The sequence below is a fragment of the Drosophila miranda genome, chromosome 2 (assembly GCF_003369915.1).
Source record: "Drosophila miranda strain MSH22 chromosome 2, D.miranda_PacBio2.1, whole genome shotgun sequence".
Lineage (NCBI taxonomy): Eukaryota > Metazoa > Arthropoda > Insecta > Diptera > Drosophilidae > Drosophila > Drosophila miranda.
The window spans coordinates 14,846,110-14,869,815 of record NC_046675.1 but is presented as its reverse complement, the minus strand read 5'-3'; the positions used below and the strand labels follow the sequence as shown (position 1 = coordinate 14,869,815).

General features: G+C 43.4%; 7 protein-coding genes and 1 pseudogene across 7 annotated transcripts in view; 4 read left to right on the top strand and 4 right to left on the bottom strand.

The window, feature by feature from the left end:
• Positions 1-1,370: 1,370 nt before the first annotated feature.
• Positions 1,371-1,935, top strand: LOC108156154 (cystatin-like protein). Its single transcript, XM_017287478.2, has 2 exons — positions 1,371-1,602; positions 1,659-1,935. Exons 1-2 carry the CDS (start codon positions 1,415-1,417, stop codon positions 1,852-1,854), a joined length of 384 nt encoding a protein of 127 aa, XP_017142967.1. The 5' UTR covers positions 1,371-1,414; the 3' UTR covers positions 1,855-1,935.
• A 1,218-nt stretch (positions 1,936-3,153) lies between these two features.
• LOC108156155 (cystatin-like protein) lies at positions 3,154-3,821 on the top strand. The gene is made up of 3 exons (XM_017287480.2): positions 3,154-3,300; positions 3,363-3,469; positions 3,527-3,821. The coding sequence occupies exons 1-3, from the start codon at positions 3,241-3,243 to the stop codon at positions 3,726-3,728; spliced, it is 369 nt and encodes a 122-aa protein (XP_017142969.1). The 5' UTR covers positions 3,154-3,240; the 3' UTR covers positions 3,729-3,821.
• A 1,750-nt stretch (positions 3,822-5,571) lies between these two features.
• On the bottom strand, positions 5,572-6,120 carry LOC108156153. The gene has a single exon (XM_017287477.2). The coding sequence runs from the start codon at positions 6,085-6,087 to the stop codon at positions 5,638-5,640; it is 450 nt and encodes a 149-aa protein (XP_017142966.1). The 5' UTR covers positions 6,088-6,120; the 3' UTR covers positions 5,572-5,637.
• A 1,272-nt stretch (positions 6,121-7,392) lies between these two features.
• LOC108153939 lies at positions 7,393-7,948 on the bottom strand (annotated as a pseudogene).
• A 615-nt stretch (positions 7,949-8,563) lies between these two features.
• LOC108154564 (bypass of stop codon protein 1-like) lies at positions 8,564-9,161 on the bottom strand. Its single transcript, XM_017284866.2, has one exon. The coding sequence runs from the start codon at positions 9,119-9,121 to the stop codon at positions 8,654-8,656; it is 468 nt and encodes a 155-aa protein (XP_017140355.2). The 5' UTR covers positions 9,122-9,161; the 3' UTR covers positions 8,564-8,653.
• Positions 9,162-11,902: 2,741 nt separating this feature from the next.
• On the bottom strand, positions 11,903-12,672 carry LOC108154476 (glyceraldehyde-3-phosphate dehydrogenase 2-like). Its single transcript, XM_017284750.2, has one exon. The coding sequence runs from the start codon at positions 12,631-12,633 to the stop codon at positions 12,076-12,078; it is 558 nt and encodes a 185-aa protein (XP_017140239.1). The 5' UTR covers positions 12,634-12,672; the 3' UTR covers positions 11,903-12,075.
• Positions 12,673-13,161: 489 nt separating this feature from the next.
• Positions 13,162-14,301, top strand: LOC108154417. The gene is made up of 4 exons (XM_017284688.2): positions 13,162-13,272; positions 13,330-13,371; positions 13,431-13,519; positions 13,587-14,301. Exons 1-4 carry the CDS (start codon positions 13,213-13,215, stop codon positions 13,948-13,950), a joined length of 555 nt encoding a protein of 184 aa, XP_017140177.1. The 5' UTR covers positions 13,162-13,212; the 3' UTR covers positions 13,951-14,301.
• A 435-nt stretch (positions 14,302-14,736) lies between these two features.
• LOC108157015 (cGMP-specific 3',5'-cyclic phosphodiesterase) overlaps positions 14,737-23,706 on the top strand; it is a 45,630-nt gene continuing 36,660 nt past the window's right edge. The window contains exons 1-2 of the mRNA XM_033389384.1: positions 14,737-15,346; positions 18,302-18,339. The gene's annotated coding sequence lies outside the window, so the exon portion shown is untranslated. The remainder of the gene's footprint in view (positions 15,347-18,301; positions 18,340-23,706) is intronic.

Below are 23,706 nucleotides of genomic sequence, written 5' to 3'. Positions count from 1 at the left end.
CTGCTAATTGAATAGGGCAAATGCTAGATTTTATATTGATATGGAAGTCTCCCTTTCAAATTAACATGTGCTTTATAAAGGGTGATGACTGGTAGTGCCTCATAAGTTTTTCTCATACTTTGAACTTTTCTCATCTATCATGAACGGAATACAATTCATCTGTTTGTTGGGGCTGATGGTCGTAAGCTGTAGTTATTGATTTCCCCTCGGACTTAGACGATAAAAGGTATTATATATTACAGGGGTCCTTGAGGTATTGCCCGGAGAAGCGACTGAGAAGGTCATTGTAATTTTTAACGGGGGCCTGGCCCAATTGGAAAGGGTCCCAGCCACAAGTAACTTAAATCCTAGTGGATAGGTCCTAAGGACTTATACAACTATATGTATTGAATATATTTACTCCACTATATTTAGACCACTATACATACAAGGCGGAATGTGAGATCGTATCGGAGAAGCACTGACCAGATCGATATAAACCCATGGATGATTCAATCAATGTGTCGTGCGAGGGCTACAATTATAATGATAATCACGTTGCTCTCAAAAATTTCTTCTTAATACATATTAAAAAATTGTTCGATTAATCCCTAGTATTACTATTTGAACAGTCGAGGTTGTCACTCATTTGAATGGTATCAGTTCTCTCGACCTGTTTTACGAGCACTTCTGCAGCTGGATGTTTCTCAGAAATCATCAGGTGTGAGGATTATCCCATCCATTACAGATTACCAAACATTAGGTATAGGTGATTTTCCTCAAGCCAGATGTTTTATGGGCTTGTACCTGGATTTCGGTTCATTCTAGATTGATAAATATTCGAAGAGAACTCGATTTTTATGGATGGACCTAGCCTGACTCCTAACTAATTAAAGAGTATTGACAACATTTTTTGTTCTTGTTTTTTGGTATTATATATAATACCTAAATAATCAATTATTTGTTTGTTTGTAAGAAAAACAATATTATCTGTTCCTTTAGCTTCACGAGAAACAACCCTTCGTTATTTATGTTGGCACATTGATAACATAAAACCATATCCAAATATGTATTCAAGAGAAATGGTCAGGCATATCAGGCGTATAGTATATTCTCAGTTTAGAATAGTATTTGTATACAAAAACCTTACTCACTTATAGAAAAACAAATAATTTCCAATAAATCAAATATGGGAGGAATAAGTTTCTTAGGATGTACTATATGCGTTCTCTGATATTTCAAAACCCACTAGGCGACACTGTAGCGAAACTCTTTACACACCCAATGTTCTGTTTTTCTTTATCCGCAAAGTTTCTCCATTGTGCCCTCCCACGAGTAATAATAAAAATGTGGCCCTCTCTGGTATAAATTGGATCACGCTCGCCGACTGAGCGATCAGTTTTCTCTCAACCGTCGAGCTGTACACATCTGAAATATGAACGGAATGAAAATGCTTACACTCTTGGGACTCATGGTCGTGGGCTCTGGTGCCTTGGCTTTAGCCGATGAGGCACCTATTGTCGGCGGCCACACACAATTGAGCGGAGAGAGGAAAGAGCAGGCTCTTACACTGCTGGACACCACCTTGTCGCAGCTCGCAACTGGAGATGGACCCACCTACAAGTGAGATAAATGTGCTTTAATTGAATTCCATGGCTAGAATATTTGTCCGCTTTCAGAGCTGTTAATGTGACCACTGTGACGAGCCAAGTTGTTGCTGGTACTCTCTATACGTACCAGGTGGAATTGGACAATGGATCGGACAAGAAGGATTGCACCGTCAAGATCTGGACCCAGCCATGGCTCAAGGAGAACGGTACCAACATCAAGATCAAGTGCGAGGGCGATGATGGTGAGCTGGATCGCACCTGGTAGATGAAAGTGTATTCCCACCAGTCTATACCTTTACCCTAGACTGGATAATCAATTACAATAAATAAAGGTATTCTGAAACTATTTCTTTATTGCCTCTCATTTGAGTGAGAACCTAGGTTCTCCCATCTTCGACCTGATTTACGGAGACGTCTATTGTGTCTATGTATACATCTTTGCTCATCATCCATAATAATCCGTGAGTTCATTAGAGAGTAACCAGTTCAAATAGAAAACCAGTTTGTCCTATCGTATTTTATGACAGACCTCTCTCGCTCTTTTTATTATTATTATTTTTCTCTCAACTTCTCTGTGGTCGGCTTTTGACTATTTAAAGCTGACGCCTGCATCAGCAAAAGTCACAATATGCGAGTAGCGTTCTTCTCTCCAGTGTTATGTCATTTACTATTTTGAATAGACTTCTGTTTGCACTACAGACGTATTGATAATGGCAATTATTTATATTTGGTTGCATAGTATTTTTCCATCCATTACAATTAAAAATTGTAAATTAGCAATATGCGATGATAGCAGTAGACATGGGGACTTCGTTATTGATAAACAATACTTATCTCGTTCCCATATTCCGAGGTATCGGAAATACGCGGACGGGGAAGTACGCCTACGTACAATCAGTCATTATTTTTATTTATGTAAATTATGTATTTATTTGCATTGATTTGAGTAAAAAAAATGAACCCAAGCACAATCTCTGGTTGATAATTGCCAAAGGTTGCTTGTCGTTGAATAAATGTCAATTTCAGTTGATAATATTTGTACATATGGAGTATATAATGCCCCAAGGGAAATACAAGAATATGTGATTGCAGATGTTTCTAGAGCACAGCGAAAGAGTAAATCTTTAACCCCTGATTATGAAGAGCTGAACTTTAGAAAGCAACAAGTTTCGGCAATCAGCACTACTAAATTTCCAGGCATGGAGCAAACTGCGGTTTCTCTCGCTATATATAGACTCATACAAGTATTATATATGTACATATATTGTCTTTGTTCGCCTGCATGGCTTTGTTTTATTGACACAAAGACACATTGAAAGAAATGTTTCTGTCTGCCATCGGTCTGTTGATGAATCGGTTCTCCGACAGAACTCCTGACCTGGTCAAACAAATCAAAATCCAATCGACAAAACGCATTTCAAACACAATTAAGTATCAAATAAAGATATTCAAAGGTGCACACCAAATTTCATCTCTCTCTTTATTTTACTCGGGGGATCATCAATATGCCAAAAGCTGTTCATCGCTGAAAAATAAAGAATCATTCTAGCTTCGTTCTCTGTAGGCATCAGGTGGCTCTCTGCCGCTATAAAAGCAATCTCTCAACACTCGGCGAATTTATTGTGGAGGCTTCTGTCCGCGGAAAACGAGTATGCATGCTTTGAAAGTGATCTTTGTGCTGGGCCTTGTCCTGGCTGTTGCCTTTGCCGGCGTAAGTCCATGAACTGATGTTCTGTCTGTACAGATTGCACTATTGATTTGAATCGTTCCTAGTATGCCGGTCGACCTAGGACCCTCAAGGGCGATGATCTAAAGGAGGCCGAGCAGCTATTGAGCACCACGCTATCCCAGCTGGCCACCGGAGATGGACCTAGTTACCAGTGGGTATAGCCCACGCTTAGAATAACCACTTTTACTATATGATTTGTGTATTTTAGACTGGTTAATCTGATATCGGCGACTTCTCAAGTGGTTTCTGGCACTCTGCGCACCTATAAGGTTGAACTGTCCGATGGACCGGACAAGAAGCAGTGCACCGTCAAGATCTGGTCGCAGCCATGGCTCGAGGAGTCCGGCAAGGGCATCAACATCAAGGTCCAGTGCGAGGGCGACGAAGCCGAGCTGGATCGCACCTGGTAGACATATCATCAGATTATATAATAGATAATCGTAAAACATGTTGTGTTCATTCAATAAAAGAATGAGCAAAGTACGAGTCTGGATGGCACAAAATATCTATAAAGATCTCTACTCGGACTAAAAGACTCTGAGATGGACTCTGGTCCATAAACACGTCGTGTTGTATGCGATCTGACAGTTTATTTAATCCGTATCTGTATTCTGATACATGGAGATCGGGAGGAGATCTTTCTCCATCCTAACCTCTCCTGCTGTTCCTCCTGGCCGCCCTCCTTCTGGCTGCTCTCCTCCTCTCTGCCCTCTGACGGCGACGACGACGTGCTGCAGCCCTCCTCCTCCTCTTGGCGGCATTTTTGTTGCTGCTGCCGCTACTGCTGCTGCCGCTACTGCTGCTGCTATCGCCGCTGGTGCTGCTACTGCTGGCAGCAGTGGTGGCAGGACTGTTGTCGCTGGATGGGGCCACGGTTGTTGCAGCAGCGGGAGAAGCTACAGTTGTAGGCGGGCTGGAAGGTGCCACAGTGGTGGTGACACCACTGGCGGCTGCTTCAGTGGTGGTTTGATCAGTCGGTGCGGACGTTGCCTTGCCTTGATTTGCGAGGCAGACGACCAGGAGGGCACAGCCCAGGAGAAGCGTTTGTACTCGCATTGTTGGTATCGGCTCAAGTGATTTGACTTGGATAATGGTCCAGATTATTGTGGCCACGGCTTTTATAGTCGAGTCTATTTTAGGTTCAATTGTTATATTTCTAGACGGCCCACACTTGTGCTAACAAATGGATGGTAAATACCACCCAAGTTAAAATATATCTATTACTAAGGCTTGCCAAAACTTTACTTTATCGTAGGAACGGCAGCATCTTTTCGAATTCGAAAGTGAACCCAAGGAATCTTTTTTGGGTCGCAACCTTCGCCGCACAGTGGGACATCACCCGAACAGAGGTGGCAAAAGTCATTTTCTGAGTGGGAGCTGTAAAAAATTTTGATATAAGCATCGGATAGAAAATTTTGCACTGACAAAAAAGTTTAACTTTGAAAATATATTGTAAAACCTTTGGACATCACAGGAATATGTTCTGGTGCAGACTTCATGTTGAAAGATTTTCAAAAAAGTTTGTTTCATGAAAATATCTTAATTCCTTCCAGAAGTTATTAAATGCGTAAGGAATAGCGACATATGTACGCTCACACATTTGTCGATATATATTTTAATGTAACTCCTAATCTGCTGCCGGAGATACTTTGTTACCGAAACACTCTTAAAATTTCAATTTTTTATAGCATAGCTTTCGGCGCCATTTCCATGTAGAGTTCGTGTAAAAATCACGTAGAATGGAGATGGCGTGGTATCTACATAGGTAAATGTTCTTGGAATAAAGTAATCGAATCTAATAATTTTAGCCCTTATAGTCCCCCGAGTGGGGCGTGGCATGAATATTTGTAAATGGGAGATCATTCCATCGATAGAGACTAAAAGAGAATATATATTTTTTCAACTTTCAATAACTTTACAAGAAAATATAACGATAAGGAAAATGCGTTGAAATACAATTTGAATTACCTAAATGAAAATTGACATTCCAGAGTCACAGATATATGTACAGAGTATGTATCTACGGGTGCGGCGGTGCAAATCCTAAAAAACGTTTATCTTTTTTAAACTCTTCGATCAGCACAGGGCATGCTTTTAGATCGACGAAATCAATATTTTTGCCTAATTTTTGGTGCATACATGTGCATATGTACAAATATAGAAATTGTCTACTTGAAAGCCAGTTTCGAGATATGGATTTCAATCTACCGTCAGATTCTAAGCTCAAGCGTATAGATTTAAAGATTATGATAATTATTTTTGAAGTTTGAACTATTTTATTGCCCATCGGTTTTATCTGAATGTATATGGATATTATGTCTAGCCGACAATCACACGGACATTACCGTTGCGGGGCCTATTCCTCACGTTGACGCGTCTTCGGTTGAGGTTGCGGTTGCGGTTGGTGTTGCGGCTGGTGGTACGGATGGTGGTGCCACTTCTGTTGACACGGATACGACGCACTGCGGTGTAGCGCAGATTGCTGATCCTGACGACCTTGCGCCTCCCGCCCGTGCTGGTGGTGGATGCCGCCGTGGTTGTCGTGGCCGTATCTGTTGCCACTGTAGTCGTCGTGGCTACCGTTGTCGAGGGAGCCACAGTACTGGTGGTTGCTGCTTCTGCCACGCACTCCGCATCGGTGGGACTGGTGGTACAGTCAATACATCCTGTTACAGTGGGATCGGCGGTACAGGTGACTGCCTCAGTGCTCCTAAGCAGACAGGCGAACAGGACGATGGCCAAGGCGAAGATATTGGCGCTGACTTTCATGGTGCGTTGGTGATTGTTGGATATGTTGGATGTTGCCAGGGCATGCCTTTTATAGTCGTTCGATTCTATAAGCTTCGCATATCCAGAGATTATTGGCAAATTTACGCAGCTGTTTCTAACAAATTTTGGTTATTTTCCCCGATTATTTGCAGAGAATTCGCCAACGATTGGTAGATACAAACAACACACATAATTGTACGGATATGTGCGAGTACTTGAAAGAGATTTCGATATCATAGCATCTGTGAAGAGAGAATTGATGGGTGTTTTTGTGTCACCTTGAAAATATTCCAGTAAGACTTGCTGATCGGCCAGATGCTCAAAATTGACTAGTAAAGTCCGAACGGCGGTGAAGGCTGAAGATGGCCCCTATTGGTAGTGGCTGTGAGACCATTAACATTAGGCAGAATTCGTTATTGGTTATAGAATATCATATCCTGAGAGAAGTTTCAATACTAGTGAGTACTCGTACATCCTTAAAGATAAACACGCACTCATTCAAAAATTATTAGTTGCGATTGTTCTTTATTGTCCGTCAGGAACAAATATCAATTTTAATATAGAATCATATAATAGGTATTCGTAACCCAAGGAATTATCTTTCATCTTCAGTCTGGCAAATCATTGTCAGATGTTTAATTGGCATTTTGGGAAATGAAAATCCACATTAAATTCACAGATACGAGTATCTGAAAGTGTGCCTTAAAAAAAGATTCTTTATTCCTCTTAATCTTCATTAGAGTCTGTATCTTCACTGGTTTCTAAAACACTGGACGCCAGTTTATTTCGTCTGTTGTGTTATTCAACAAATTTGGAGTGCTTTTTCTTTGAAGTCCAAGCGTGTCTTTTCGCCATGTCTATAGATGTCTACAATGGGCGCCTTTGCAATAATTTTGGAATGATACTTCAGTTCCAAATCCGAGAAGAATGCTCCTCCCCACGTTTGCTTATATACCATATCTAAATAAAAAATAAAAAAATATTCAGATTGTCAGCTATAGGTTTGACTATGGCTTAACATTTTTATTTCCCTGGAACTTTTAGGAAAAATAAACAAAAATGTTAAAAGCGTATGTATTTATGCCAGACCATCGACCGTTTTATCGGAAAAGGTCTGCTGGTTATCGGGACAGGTGTGGTGGCGATGGCCGCTGGTTCGAAACATTCCCTAGGACCCACAGCCAAGTAAAAGATTTGGATGCACACGTGTCAATATTCTGTAGAATCTCGTTTGTGCACAATAAAGCCTTTATTGACTTTGTAGCCTTTTGATTAATGTTTAAGAACCCTAAATAAAACCCACTCTTATTTAGGTATGCAATATGTCAGTTTATTCAAGTTGTATCCTTGGGAAAGGGTATCTAAAATTCAGGATGAGATTCACATCTCTCGCTTAACCTCTCCTGTTGTTCCTCCTCCTGGCTGCGCGCCTCCTGGCTGCCCTCCTCCTAGCGGCGCGCTGGCGACGACGACGACGATTCCTCCTCCTCCTGGCGGCAGCCGCATTGTTGGTGCTGCCGCTGCTGGTGCTGCTGGTGCTGCTGGTGCTGCTGGTGCTGCTTGTGCTGCTGTCTGTGGCAGCGACATCGGAACCAGCCGCAGGGGTGGTCGCACCAGTGGCTGCAGTGGAAGGAGTTGTACCGCCCGCAGCGGTAGCCGGAGTTGTCGATACTACGGGAGCCACAGTAGTGGTGATGTCGGCCGCTGCTTCTGCCACGCACTCCGCATCGGTGGGACTGGTGGCACAGTCAATACATCCTGTTACAGTGGGATCGGCGGCACAGGTGACTGCCTCACTGCTCCTCAGCAGGCAGGCGAACAGGACGATGGATCAGGCGAAGATGGTTGCTCTCACTCTCATCGTGCCCTCAAGGTCTATGAGAGATCTTCCCAAAGATTGCCTTTTATAATCATTCGATTCTATAACCTCCGCCTATCCAAAGATTATTGGCAAATTTGCACAGTTGTTTTAACCAAATTATGGTTTCTTCTTATATTTTGAGAGTGCGTATATCGAAGATATACTACGAGTAATACACAGAGGAATGATACTTTGTATGTGCTTGTCTAATTTAAAAGAGATTTTAGTTAATTGCTTTTAAGAGAAAATGGGTCGATATGTTTTTGTAGGGCAGGTCTTCCCACACTCACACGATCAAGTGTGTTACGTAAAAGTATGTGAAGATAGATTTTGATGATACGAAATGATACATATTTATGTAGATATTGCTTAATAAAGCCCTATAGCAGCGATCGGCAAGGCCCTATCTTGTCAGCATAGGTCGGCATAGAAGTGTATCCCCTGAATTGTTGCTTAGAATTATGCGATCCGAAACATTCCCTAGGACCCACAGCCAAGTAAAAGATTTGGATGCACACGTGTCAATATTCTGTAGAATCTCGTTTGTGCACAATAAAGCCTTTATTGACTTTGTAGCCTTTTGATTAATGTTTAAGAACCCTAAATAAAACCCACTCTTATTTAGGTATGCAATATGTCAGTTTATTCAAGTTGTATCCTTGGGAAAGGGTATCTAAAATTCAGGATGAGATGCATATCTCTCGCTTAACCTCTCCTGTTGTTCCTCCTCCTGGCTGCGCGCCTCCTGGCTGCCCTTCTCCTAGCGGCGCGCTGGCGACGACGACGACGATTCCTCCTCCTCCTGGCGGCAGCCGCATTGTTGGTGCTGCCGCTGCTGGTGCTGCTGGTGCTGCTGGTGCTGCTGGTGCTGCTTGTGCTGCTGTCTGTGGCAGCGACATCGGAACCAGCCGCAGGGGTGGTCGCACCAGTGGCTGCAGTGGAAGGAGTTGTACCGCCCGCAGCGGTAGCCGGAGTTGTCGATACTACGGGAGCCACAGTAGTGGTGATGTCGGCCGCTGCTTCTGCCACGCACTCCGCATCGGTGGGACTGGTGGCACAGTCAATACATCCTGTTACAGTGGGATCGGCGGTACAGGTAACTGCCTCACTGCTCCTCAGCAGGCAGGCGAACAGGACTATGGCCCAGGCGAAGATGGTTGATTTGACTCTCATTGTAAGAAAGTCAATTGTACGATTGATAGATGTTCCACTGGATAGAATGCCTTTTATAGTCATTCGATTCAAAGCAGATCGCTTATCCAAAACTGATAGTAAATTTGCTCAGCTGCTTCTACCGAATTTCACTTTTATCGATTATTTGCAAAGAGTTCACCAAATATTGGCAGATACAAACATGTGCACAAGTTTTTTGAAATACTTTTAGTATGTTAATATTGCTTAAAGAGATTTGGCTCTAATTTCAACTCTTAAGAGAGCCTTTATTAACCCCTGCTTCTGCGAGAAAGCTGGTTGATGGGCCAGATGTTAAATTCAAACAAGATTTTCGTGTGAGGTTGTTGTATTTGGTACTGAAAAAATGATAAGCTCTACATTTATACCCGATAGTCAGTATGGCTCTCCTCCGGCAGACGCCGCTAATATTAAACGACTCGACAAAGAGTGCGTGCGAGAGAGACAGAAAATCAGTCAGTAAGTGTCGTCGGGCTCTGCGTAGCCACTGCAAACTGATGTGTTCCTTTTGGCTATAATAATGATCCGATCTGATCCAGATTCGGCAAGCTAGATATGGTCATTCTCTATGATTGTGTGTTTTTAATTTTCTCGTATCTTTCAAATTGTAGATACCACAGATTTTCGTCCTTTGTTGGGACGGAAGGGGGCGGGGCGAAATTTCGAAATATACTTGTAACCGTGACATATTACAGAAGTCTGGATAACTCGTTGCTCTAGCTCTTATAGTCTCTGAGCATTAGGCGCTTATAGGGACCGACGGATGGACGGACGGACAGACATGGCTCAATCGACTCGGCTATTGATGCTGATCAAGACTATATGTACTTTATCGGGTCGGAAACGCTTCCTTCTGGACGCACAAATCTAATATACCTCTATACTCATTTTGGGTATCGGGTATAAAAATAAATAGCCGAGCTTCTGAAATTAAATGACAATCATTAAAGGGATAAGTTTTCTAGAGGATCATTTAAATAGACAAAGATTTTAGGACAGATAAAAAATATATAGATCCTTAACATTGATGCTATTATCATTCACCTTGAGCCACGGCTGCAGCATATAGAGCCTATAGAGAGTTCCATCCACAGTTTGTCTCGTAACTTGCGTCACATTCAGGGAATAAAAGAATTATATAAATGTATTTATAGACATCCACTAGGACTTGTAGCTGGAACCACCTCCTGTGTTTAGTTGGGCCAGGTCTGAGTGTAAAACTGCGATTGTCTCTTCCTTGGCCCCGGGCGTATACAGCTCATGACTATCAGGCCCAACAGACAGAAGTCACCCGTTAGCACATATTTTTATGACAGCGGGATTTCTTTATCAATAAATAATCTGCGATTTGCTGATTGAGTTAGCAGGAAATTATAATACAGTGATGAACTGTTTCAATATAGTTCGGACAAAAATGTTGGAAAAAGCCTCTTTGGGGTTCCTATTGCTTAACACACCTATGGCGATCTGAGTGATTTCATTAGCAAAGGGGAACCTGTGATATGGTTTAATTCAAACTATTGCATAACTATTGGATATCAAGTAATGATTTACTTTCAGATTTGTCATAGGATATAATTGAAGCAAAGTTTTAAGAACACAATTTAAAGAAAACAGAAGAATTCAGGGAACTACTGGAAAACATTCCATGAAGTAAGATTCATTCTTAGAAAACGATTTTCTTATTTGTCTAGATATTTATGAAATTGTTTAATAAGATTCGCAAATATAAATGCCATTATTCTAGAGAATCGTTTTGTATTACAGAGTTTACATTGTTTCCCCTTTCCCAGAATTCCTTCTTTGTTGTAAGCTGATTATTCAGATGAAACTATGCCATAGGAAATTTTGAATCCAAAAAACCCTTGTGCAAAAAATAGTTGGCGCCAAGGGCAAATTTGGTATTGTTGCTGCCGAAGGCCATTGACTCCTACCCAATTGGATGGTCCGAAGGACGTACGAACATGGAGCCTCTGAGATCCTGGCCATCGTTCACGGCTGTGTGCAGGACAAAGTCAGCGGTGCTGTAACCAAGGGCAAAGTTGTTTGGCCAATAGTCCACTGGGCCCCAGCACGGCAGAAGCGTTGATCAAGGGACCAATCAGATTAATGCTGATATCCGTTGGAAAACTGGTGCTGGAACTGTCTACTGTTGAATTAGTGACACTTAAAGTGGGAACCACTGGAATGTTCGCAGCGTTGCCAAGGGCCATCCCACAAATAACCAGAAATGTCGAACTCCACATGGTTATGGCTCCCATAGTGACTTCTTTGCACAGCTAAGGCTGATCTGAACAACAATCTGCCAGATGCATTCCCTTTATAGACTTATCTTACAATTTATTAGGCACCACCAAGCTGAAGAAGTATACTTTAGTTATCGTAATATTTGTATAGAAATTTGCGTAGAGTCCCACTTTGCTGTTTATCCTTAAAGTTGAATATACTTTTGTGCTTGCAATGGCTCAGCATATTATTTGTATTATAATGGACGATGTGGAGAATTAAAATGTCTGAAAAGCACGGTTAAACAGATTGAAAGTGAAGGCCACTGGAATGTACATATTTCCTATGAAAGATTAGAGAGATCTCGAGAGAGATCCCGTTCATCAGATCAATGTCCCATCCCAACTAATGGAAAAGAATGTGAAATTGAAGATTCCGCGATGGGAATGGGAGAAGAATGATCAAAAATATGATCGTTATTTCTTGATGTCCACAGATCATTGGTTCTGTCTCCAGTGGTTCCTCCTTCTAGCGGATCTCATTCTTTTATTTAACAGCGTGAAACTTTATTTAATAATAATAATCATATTTATACATACATACATATGTATTTATAATTTTGCAAAATTGCTGCTTCACATTTTTTTCCTCTCGGTAGTGTTTCGGTCCCGGATCACGCTATTATGCTAATATTTTTGCAAGTATTATTTTCAATCTTTGTTTTGCATATACTTGACCAAATCCACGATGCGGTTCGAGTAGCCGAACTCATTGTCATACCAAGAAATTAATTTGACGAATTTGTCGTTAAGCAGTATGCCAGAATTGTGTTCAAAAACTGAAGACTGAGGATCGCTCAGGAAATCAGTCGAGACAACTTCTTCGTCATTATAGTAAATAACTTCTATTCGAGGACCCTTGGGAGCCCTCTGTACGCTGGCCTTAATTTCTTCATAGCTAGCGCCCTTGCCCAAGGTTAAATGGACCCTCTTTATAATGATCTCGCTCCTGCTGGCCGGTGCCTTCTTTTTGGCTGCATTGTTGCTAGTGTTGCCAGTGGCCGCTGACGAAGATTTCGACGGAGTGGAACTGCTGATGGATGCTGCTGGGGCGGAGACTCTTGCACTTGGTTCCACTGGAACTGATGCCGACTGAAGAGGTGAAGCTAGAACTTGCTCCAGTGGACTAGTAGGCTTGGAAGCACTTCCCAGGGAGACTATGCCACAAATGGCCAAAAGGGTCCAACTCCACAGCGCTATGGCTCTCATGCTGGCGATCTGATCTGAATAATAATCCCCACTGACAGACACAACGCTTTTATAGCCCCGCTCAAGCTGATTGCACTGGATCTTCACTAATTAAGCACAAAATTTAGGCAGCTTGTGTTTTGTTTCCAAACATACATTTTTACAATAATGAATGCAATTTCGTTCTGCTATTATTTGCAATGAAATTTACGTAGTCGGAATGTAAATAAATGGAGTACTCGTATTTATTGGCTGTGTTTATTTCTAAAGTAGAATATACTCGTATCGTTTGTTGGAGAACTCTCATTCGCTTGGAGCGAGTTACAGAACCCATTTGAATGGTGTACGAATACTACGAGTGTAAGGGAATTTACAGCTTTGCGTGAGAGTTTTTGCCATGCCACGAGCATATTTGTTTCGTACTCGAATTGCTTTTTGAATAATTATCGTGACGTCACATCTTACTCTGAAGCGGAGCGAGAACAATGGACCGGACCTAATGAATAATAAGTATTCATATTTGAAGCTTTGCCGACCTGCCGCTGCTGACCAGCGGCATTGGCTGCGGTTAGTCGTTGCTGATCAGTGAACGGATTAGCCATGGAATTGTGGAGCTGCTTGCTACTCAGCCTGGGGCTTACATCGATGGCCGATCTGGGGGTAAGTCGGAAAATCGTAGATTAAGGTTACTTTAATGACTGTCCCACCCTATGACAGGTGTCCCTATGCGTTCCGCCAATGGACCACTGCATTGAAGATGTGAGTACTATGCCCCGGAACTATTTATTTTTCAACTACATTCACCCAAATCTCCACAGATGGAGGTGGCAGACGCCAAAGAGCGCTTCGACTACGTCCTAGCCAAATATGAGAAGCTGGAAATGAAGATTCCCGGCGAGCCAGTCGGGTGAGACACCCATTTGCACGCTTTGCGCATTCCGATTCGTTAATTGCGGCTTTCCCCCTCCGGGCAGATTGCACGGAAAAGTGGTTAGGCGCGGAGAAATCGAGGAGCATCACATTGTGTTCCGGTATATGGACAATACTCCACATGACATCATCCAGACCTGTGCGTTTGTGGTCACCAATGCGCCCGGTCACTGCGAGACCATTGGGACCTTTTGCTCGGCCTTTCTGCCCCGCCTGCCGCGTCCGCTGCTGGAGCGCAAATCGCTGGCCGTCTGCGAGGATGGCGTACATGTAGCGGAACACCAACCGGAACCGGAAGAGGAGGAAGACCCCGAGGAGGAGGATGACCAGCAGAACGATGAAGGGGAGACTGAGGCTGCCGCCACACCGACACCGACAGAGGCAACCAAAGTGAACGAGTTTCTCTGATTCCGACGCGGCAATCTCCTCCATGTTCTCCCACATTATCGTTTTCCAAGCACCCCAAAAGTATTCTACGATTACTCCTTTTCACTACTAACATTTCTCTTTGGCTTTTCCAATGTCATGGCTTCGCTTCAAAAGATTCAGTTAAGAACCTCCGTTCCAGCAACAACTATTCGGCTTTATAGTTCGACATCCGAACGAGGCTCCTTAGAAGGCGCCTGCGCTGAACGGAGAGGCTGCACAGTGGTGCTAGAGTATGGCAGATATGTTGGGAAATATGTCTATATCTTTTTGTTTAATTAAAATACTTTGTAAAATTGGTTATTTTATTGAACAAAGCCACTACTTTTTACGATTTAGGCATGGCTGTAAAATAATGACTAATTAACAATACTATTACTCTTTTCTTTATTATAATTTCAAAATTAATCCATCCATAAGGATCCAAAGAATTAACAACCAATTTAAAGAAATCCATATACTGTTTCTGTTCCAAATATATCCCTTCACACTCATAATTTCTATTCCTATAATTTTAGCATCAGGGATTTTTTTTAGTGGAATATAACAACACAAGAATCAAATAAATTTGGAAGCACTGTAAGCCACAGAAATGCGTGAAAGCCATTGAAAAGCGCTCTCCTGCCGAGGAAAGAGAGAGAAAGCAGAAAGCTTGCGCCAAATAACAGTAAACAAAGCCGAATGTCAGCTGCTGCTGCTGGGAACGCTTGCTGGCTTCGCTGCTGCTAAGCGCTAACCAAGGCAGCGTTTCAGTTGTTGTCGGGCGCCAAAGCGAACTGGAGCAGCGAAAAAGAAGCGCTGAAAGCAGAAGCAGCAGCAGCAGCCACCAAAGCGCGTTCAAAGCTCCAATACGCTGCAGACAGACAGACAGACAGACAGATAGAGAGACTGATAGAGAGGGAGAGAGAAAGGTAGAGTGAGAGCGCCTGCCAGCTTTTTGGCGACAGTGTCCCGCACAGAATTATTCTCTCAGTGCTAAAGTTGTCGTCGCGCTGTGCAAAGCTCGAAGCTCGTGGGTTGTGTTGCGTCGGAAATCGGGACAGTCGTCACACCGCCCACCGCACACCGGCCTCGTCCAGTGCCACGCCACGCCTCTTGCCCCCCGCCCTGCCGCCCAGCTGCCACAAGGCGGTGCGTGCGTGCGTGCGCGTATTGCCGCCGGTTGTAAAACCCAAAAGAACGGAACAGAACAGCACAGCACAGAGCGAAAAAAGTGAATCTAACTGTTTTTGCATAATACCAATCGAACAGAGAAATCCATCTCAAGATCCCTGAACCAGCCTGGTCTAATCAATGTGAGAAACAAACAAATAGTCAGCGGAATCTCGTATCAAATCAAAAAACCAAACATTCCAACTGGCGCGTAAATCAAATTATAGTACGTATGTTCTTGGTATATAGTATTATATTAGTTATAGTAGTTGTTGTGTTGTCAAGTGCAGTGCAAAGTAATTTGCCTCCGTTTTCGCCACTAATACAAGTTCCTGTCTCCACCAACCACCCGCCCATCACCCTACCACCAGTCCGCCCGACCGCCTGTCAGTGCCCTCTTGCCACCGCCGGCAGTAGCGCCGCTTGCCAGCGCGTGTTATCAGCCACCAGCGCAACAACGAAACGCGACAAAAACACAGAACTCGGAAAAACAACAAGAAGAGAACGCCAAAGTGAATGTGAATGTGAATGTGAATGCATTTGAACTCAGCGTAAAAGCTCAATGTGAGTGTGGGGGTCTGAGTGTTGTGCCTCTGGGCCTCTCAGCTGAGTGCTGAGTAAACAATCCAACCAAAAACCAAACACAAATACGTCTGACGAAGCCCACAACAAAGAACACAGCGCACACAGATACACCCACAAACACACAAATTAGTATCTCGAATGTAAAGCAGAACGCGGGCCGGACCCCAAATCCCACCGAAATGTGCGAATTATAAAATATTTTACCCTTGAATGTCATACGAATACGAGTGTTATTCGTGGAGAGGGGAGTGTGTTGTGTGTAGTGTGTAGCGATAGCAGTATTAGCATTCGCCGGGGAGGGTAGGTGCGACGATAGCGGCGGCAACCTTACTTTTTAGCAACTTTTTGTTGTTGCGGTTGCCTCTGGGGAGCACATACAGCATCACAGCCCCCTCCCCCCACCGCCCCCAAAAGTAAAACACAAACTTTTCTGTGACGTGCAATACCTAAGGCAAATTACTTGGAGTGCTGCCGCCAGCTTTCACGCATTTTCCCGCTTTTCACGCGCGCTACTTGCCTTGGGTTGCCCTTTTTCTTGGAGTCCCGCCAGACGGCCTGCCAAAGTGTCTGTGAAATCCATTAGGTTTCTGTTTTTCTTTCTCCTTTTTTTAGCATTGACTTTGTCAACGGTTCATTCGCATCCAGGGAGATGGACCCCACCTACAGCCCGGCTACACTTGCCCCAAACGACCAGACCACTGCCAGGGCAAGGCTTTTACTTCATTTTAATGGCATCACTTCTGGCACTCACCCGTAGATCCCACCCCACTGGCGAGTCTTTCCTTTGAGGATTTTACAAAAAATGTTGTCAAATTTATTGACTTATTTGTGTGTTATTGTTGCTCTCTGGCCATTGTATTCCCTGGCTCTATCTCGCTGTTTTTTGAGAACAAGAGATTGTGTTGCTGTTTTTGAGGTTTGAGAAAAGTAATTCCGGATAGTAGCTTAGAGCCTTAGGGCAATAAATTCAACTTTCGACAACTTTTGAGAGCTCCAATTAGGTTAATTATCGGCTTTGTATAATGATATGTGGGCATTGCTCATTGGATAACTTTTAAACTATTTATTATTAAGTCTACCAAGATTATTATTTCATTTACAACTCGATTGTAATAGAAAAACATCCTTGTTTCGTTTTTGTTGGCTGAAACTAAGTATAGAACAATTTCAGGTACCATCTATCAATTTACTCGAAATATTTTGATGAGTAAAAATGGATAATTTCCCTGAAATATCGCTGAGTTTACCTTTCTAACATTCAATGTACTCAAATGCGATATTTGGAATTTACATCCAATGGATAATTGATCCTCATTGATCCAAGATAAAACCCAACTTTCCTCATTCATTTTATACTTATTCAGCTTTCAAAATTGTCGCAATCTCTATTCAAAGTCAAACTTTAGCTAATAAAGAACCCAATTCGCTTTAGACGAAAAACTGTATTAGCTAAGTGAAGAAGGATATGAATGGCAGAGAGAGAGAGCCTTCTGCCGCCTAAAAGCTTTTAAAGTGCCCCACCGTACCTGTCTTTGGCCCCACACACCCGGCCCGACCAACATTTCGAATCTCGTGGGAATCCCCTCGTTTGTATTTTTTATGTAATGCGGGGAAGGTTAAGGTCGCACGGATTTATATGGTATATGGAGTCCCGATTTCGGTGCGGCCGGCGCTTATAAATAGTCCTCGCCGCGGCCGATTACCCCACCGCCATGCGGCATGCACTTCCAGCTACTCGGCCGTTTGTTTGCTCTTTCGCTTCACACTCTTTTCGCGGCACGTGCCCGTGCTCCCCTTTTGGCTTTACCCTCGTCCCTCCAGTGTCTGCCGTTGAATGACGTTCATTGGCTTTTCTGCGAGGACATACATATGTACGTGTATTTGTTTTTGTTATTGTTCCTTCATTCTCGGCGTAGGCTCTACGTCTGGCATCCGGCGTCCGGCGGTGTCCTCCATCATTGGCCATAAAATGGTGTCTCTGCGCACATTTCGCTGGTCGCGTCGGCATCTGCTGCTGTGTCTTATTCCCCGGTTTAACCTTGTCCCAATGCCCTCTCCCTCGCCCCCTCTCATTCTCTGTCTATGATTCTCTCATTGTCTTTACGAAATCCCCACAACCTTTAGCCCATTTTTACAAGTTTATTTTGTTCCAGAAATTCTTGGGCATTCTTTGCATTTCATTTCGTTGTTTGTTAGCATTTCCCATTCCTTCATATGTCATGCCGCATGTCCTGCCTTTCCTGCCTTCCGTCTTTGTCCTGTCATTTCGCATGTCCTGCCTTCCGTCTTTGTCCAACTTTATTTAATCAGCAATTCATTTATTTAAACGCCCCGCTGTCGTTGCCCTAGAGACCATTCCATTTCTGCTTATTGATTCAGTGGCAGCTGCAGAGGGAGCGAAAGGTTGAGATAGCAATTGAATGACAGATAAAACTGACTCTAATTCGATCTGACGCGTTCAAAAATATAGCCCCTATTTTCTCCCACAAGATCACGTCTGCTTCGGCTAATTTGAGATTCGGAGATTATTTATAATCTATTTACAATACCTATAACTTTTCATAGATTGAAATTTATTTCCTTTGCTCGCTTACAGACGACTCACCCAACAAATCAAAGGCAAAAACAGAATTGGTAAGTCATATTACGTAAACGTATATTAGATTGCATCGATAGAGGGAGAGATAGTTTTGGAAGAAAATCTATTAATAGATGTCCCTCAAAAAAAAATAGCTGTAAACTTTAGCTATCGAAAACGGATGACATGGCCAGAAAACAACCTGTACGCCATGTCCTGGAAGCTGGTGCCGCTGTAGCTGTCGTGAGACTTTTAGATACACGGAAAAACAACCGACCAGATATTGGAAGAAAGTACCGAGCACAAGCATGGGGGAAAAGTTCATCGGTTGCCGTTTTGTGCGGCGCTTATCCGTCTTAGCCACTTTGAGTCGCGATTTCGCAAAGTTTTGGCCACGTTTACTTGGCTTGCCTCTACCCCCGAGAATCTTCCCCACCTCACCGCTTTTTCCGTGGCTTTTCGACGGAAACAACACACGAAAAAGGGAGCAAAAAGGAACTAGAAAGATAAAGGGGATAGCATAAAACGTGGCCCGATTCGCTTTGGCTTTGGCTCTCGTCCTAAATTTGTTTTTTGCTCGACTCCCATGGCGAAAATTATTGTCTGAGGTTGTGTCGCTTACCCTACGAACGCATAAATTTTGCTGTGCCACATGTCCTCCTGATTCCACTGCTTTCCCTGCCTTCCGGCCCCCCCGCTTTTCCATTTCCCACTCTCTCTGTCTGCTCACATATCCTTTTACCGCTTTCCGTAGTTTTTCAGTTTTTTTTTTTCTATAATTTTCTTCTGTTGTGTTCGACTTTTCCTTTTTTAGTTTTTCCAACATTTTCCTTTGCTATTTTTAGAGCAAAATTGTATTTTGGTTTTGTTTTGTGGCACTGAAGTTGACTCTTTTTGTGGCAGTTCTGAGGTTCTGACCGAAAACCGAATTGTTTACCGATTCGAAATTCAATTAAAGGCTTTTGGCTTTGCTTTGCCCCCAATTTGCGTATTGATTATATAATAATACACCAAAATGCCTACCGCAGGCCTCGTGCCCGGTGCCACATGGACGTTGCCACGCCAATACTTGTATTTTCAGGGAGCAACACAAGTACTGGTGGCCACTCCAAGCCCGGTTACCTGTTACGAGCCGACGGCAATTAGAAATAAATTTAATAACACACATTACGCATACGCCACGTGTGACACTCGAAAGGGGAGGCCATAGAAATGGGTCAGGGCTGCCCATTTCGACAAAGCGCTAATGGGGCGAGTGTTCAGGGAGTTATCCGATTAGTTCATGTTAATATTTATTCAACATTTATATATGGATTTGTTGTGACAACTTGATTGTTCGTTAATAATATATCTTTGGATGATTATATGGTGAATATTACCTTTGTTTCTACAAGGATTATATGATTACAAAATGTTCTCTTTTCGAAAACAAATGCTATGAAAATTTAATACTTTCCATCACAAATAAAGGATTATTCTCCCAGGATAGTCAAATAAATATTGTATTTCAAAGGCTCCAAAGAAAACCAAGCCGAAAGAGGATTAGAAAAACAAACACCATTGTAAGCTGGGATGGAAAATGTGGAAATGTATACATTATTATTGGAATTACAGTTCAACAAAAGAACAAAGAGAAGTAAGTTCCTTTAAGCTCTCTTAAGTTTTCCAGCAGCGTAAATAGTTCCCTGATGCCAAGATTCTCCAGAGTCATCGCAGATCCCAGTGGTTCATCCATCCATACGGCTATCCACATACCATATAGGTGTGGTAATTCCCCCCAGTAAACTCCAGGCGATGAGACAGCGGTAGAACAGGTTTTCATTTACCTGAAAAGAGTTGAGTGAGGCGGAAATACGCCTCCACACACGAGTCCTGGGAGAGTACTCCTGGACGGATGGATGGTCTCCGTTAACTCATCGAGTGGAATGGGCATAATTTAATTATTCCTCCTCAGCTCTCCTGCTGGTGTCGCGCCCATTGAGTTAATTTGCGACAAGTCGAAAAGGTGCCAATGTCGACATTTTACTTTCGGGCCAACTTTCAAGTATTTGGTTGTCCTTTAAGTCCGGCTGTCCAACTTTTCGCTGGAAAAGGATTAATTAGGATTAAAAGCGTGTCGAGTGGTTGACAAAAGCCCCGAACGGTTAACCAGCAACTACAAAGAGGCCAAAAGAGGCCAAAAGAGGCCAAAAGAGGAAGAGGCCAACGGTCGCCCATCAAAAGGGAGGAAAATTCTGAGGGTAAAAATGAAATAAAAGCGGCTCCTGACTCCTGGCTTAATCGTGCGACACAAATAAGTCAACCAGTTGGCCAACTTCTGGCTGCTGCCTGCTGCCTGCTCTCTCTCGTTTTGTGCATTGCTCATTTAATTAGCATAATTCGATTTGATACTCGTTTCGTTTTTGCAGATTTACTCCTGCATTGAAATTAATTCCACATAAACAACACTTTGTTATACCGCTGAATGTTGATCTTGGCCCCCGAGACACATTTAATTGAATTGCAATTTCTGTATGGGCTTTCTGTCCGAGTCCCAGCCATCCCTTCAGCCACATTCCCCTAAAAATGGAATTGAAACTAACCAAATTTGTGTATGGTTTTCAATCAAATCAGTTTTAATATTCTGTCAAAGGTTTAGTGCGTTGATCTCGGGGCAATCAATAAATCAGTTTCAAATCCCACACAGCCCCAAGGGAAATATGGATCTCATCGAATGTTTTAAATTGAATTTTTCACATCCCGGAGCTAAAGTTCACCCAAACTATACCTCACTAATCTAATGAAATCATTTCCATTTCCATTCTGCTGACATTTAAGTTCTTAAAGCCCTTAAATGGGGCAGCGGCAACCCCTTTTCGGACCCTTGTGGATGGATGCTGCTGCCGCCGGAAACTGTCGGTGATATTAGTTAATGTTCTATTGCGGTCGTCCTCCATGCGGAATAGTTATTATGTAAATGGCCTATTCATTCCAGTTCCCCTGGCGCAGAAAACCCTTCTCTACAGGGTAGAGCGGGTGTATTCGTGTTCGTGGAATCGTTTCTCCAGGAAACGAAAGATATAAACCCATTTATAAGTGATTAAAATTGTCCCCTAAGAAACCCCTCAATGTTTAGGCAAGGGTTTGATGCTTCGGCTGAAAAGAAAGGGGTACAGTGCCTCACAATTTTGTCCCAGTCGTTGAATCGTTAAGCCGTTGATAGAAAAGTGGGCGACTCTGTGTTTTTTCAAGCCGAACTGCAGAACGCAGAACGCATTTGTTTGGCCAACAAACCGAGTGGAAAAAACTTTTAACTAAAATTCAAAAGGGAACCAAAAGCGCACACACACAGGCACAGAAACATGGCAACTATAGAAAGTTGAAAGGCTGCGCGCCGAGGGGTGCAGACCGTAGACTTTGCTCTGGAAAATGTTGAATTGTACTCGAGAGAAAGTTGAAAATTGTGAAATGTAAGCAAATTGTGAGGACCAGACCCCGAGATGTGAGGAGATAAATGTGCATAGATGAAGGGTAGAACAGGCCACCCCCTGCCCCCATAAAATCCACAGACACACACGCACCACGAATGAGAGATAGAGAGAGAGAGAGAGAGAGCGGACCCTGCCGGTTGCTGGGTTGGCTTGGTGGCATCCGGTTTTCCAGTCTGTGCGGCTTGGTGCGCAACAGTGAGCGGTAAAAGTACTCGCTGCTAAGCAAATGTATGAATATTTTATATTGCAAATGTAACTAAACACATAGGCAACGCCACAGGACAAGCTTTCATCTTCATTTGAGCAACACTCCGACACTCTGACACTCTCCACCCATCAAATCTGCAAAAGGACATGTGTAAAAGTGTCAATGTGGAGGCGTGTGTGTGTGTGTGTGGGCCATGTGGCATGTGTGGCAGTGCGGCAGTGTGGAGTGTTTGTCTGTTTCTGCGGTTTTGCAATTGAAGATCCACACCATACACAGTCCCGTCTTGAGTTGACTTCAGCCGAGAGTCGGTTTCTGTTGCTATTGTGGCACGCTTAAGTGCCTCCCAGAGTTCGTCTTTCCATAAGCGTGGCTGCTTTCTGCTTCTGCTTCTGCTTAAAATCTATGCCACATTGGTTCGTTATGTGTTGGTTGTCATTCGCTTTTTGTTTAAAGGGTCATGTTCATGCCGCTGTTTTGTTGCGCTTTTGTTTGTGCTCCATGTGTGCTTGGGCTTTGTGTGGCTGTGAAGGGCGCTTGAGGTTGCAACTAAGCGAACAGGAAGCCAAGCAGACACACAGACAGACAGGACTGAGGCGTGCAGTTACAGTTACAGCCCCCAGCTTGCTGGGCCATCAAGGCCGCTCCTCACAGCCCACGCAAATGGAACAAAAGAGCATCAGCATAAACGGCCATAAGCATATTTCCAGGAGCGTACAACATGCAACAATGTTCATGTAATTATGCGGCTCCGAGTCCTTGTCGTCCATGTCGTCCATGCCGTCAGTCGGCTCAGGTTGATGCTTAACTCCGCTCAGGTTTACGAGTATATCCTTGTAGACAACGACCCAGCAGGATTCCCGGCCCTGCAGCTGACTTATTATCCCCTATCCCAAATCCCCTGTCCCCTGCCTCATGTGTCGTATCTGTATCTGGATATGGGTGTGGGTGGGTGTGCCAAACACCTGAGGCAGATGCCTCAGCTTTGTGCTAATTAATAACCCTAATTAAGTTGACTTAATCTAAATTGCCTTTTTTCCGGTTTTTGTGTGGATGAAATGTGCCACAAAACTTGTATTTATGTGGCATATTCCCGTAGTCATTATTTACTCGGAACGTACTTAACAGGTCTTAAAAACGAACGTAAAGAGAGCTACCCAAATGCAAATGAAGTGGTTTGAATACCTGGAGATGGAGATGAAGACGGAGACGGAGACAGAGGAGGAGGAGGCCCCATAAATTTCCGATAAGTATTCAAAAGCTTTCAAAGCATTCGCAAACGGCAAATCACGAGTTTCGTTGCAAATGCGGATGATGTTCTTGAGAGTGTTCCAGAGGAGGGACTGCCTGATGCTGCACACACACACACACGAGGCATATGCAACGAGCAATTAAGCGAGAAAACGACCCACATCACGTATACGCCATGTGACACTAGTTTTCGTGTTTAATTACCGTTTTTATGGGCACCAATGGGCACGAAAAACGATTCGCGGATGGCTTCGAGGACCAGGGACACGGCAGAAGATGACTAACGGCCAGCAGTGTCGATTCAAGGACTCGCAGGACAGGAAAAGGCGCATGCAATAAAAATGAAATTAATTGCTTTTATGGCCCCCGGCCCCACCCAAATGTGGACTTTAACTATTGGTTAAACTTTAATCGAAACAATTCGACAAGTTCAAGGTGCACGCGGGCTAAAAGGGAGAGAAATCATAAAAGTGTAAGAAATATTAGCTCTCCTAAAG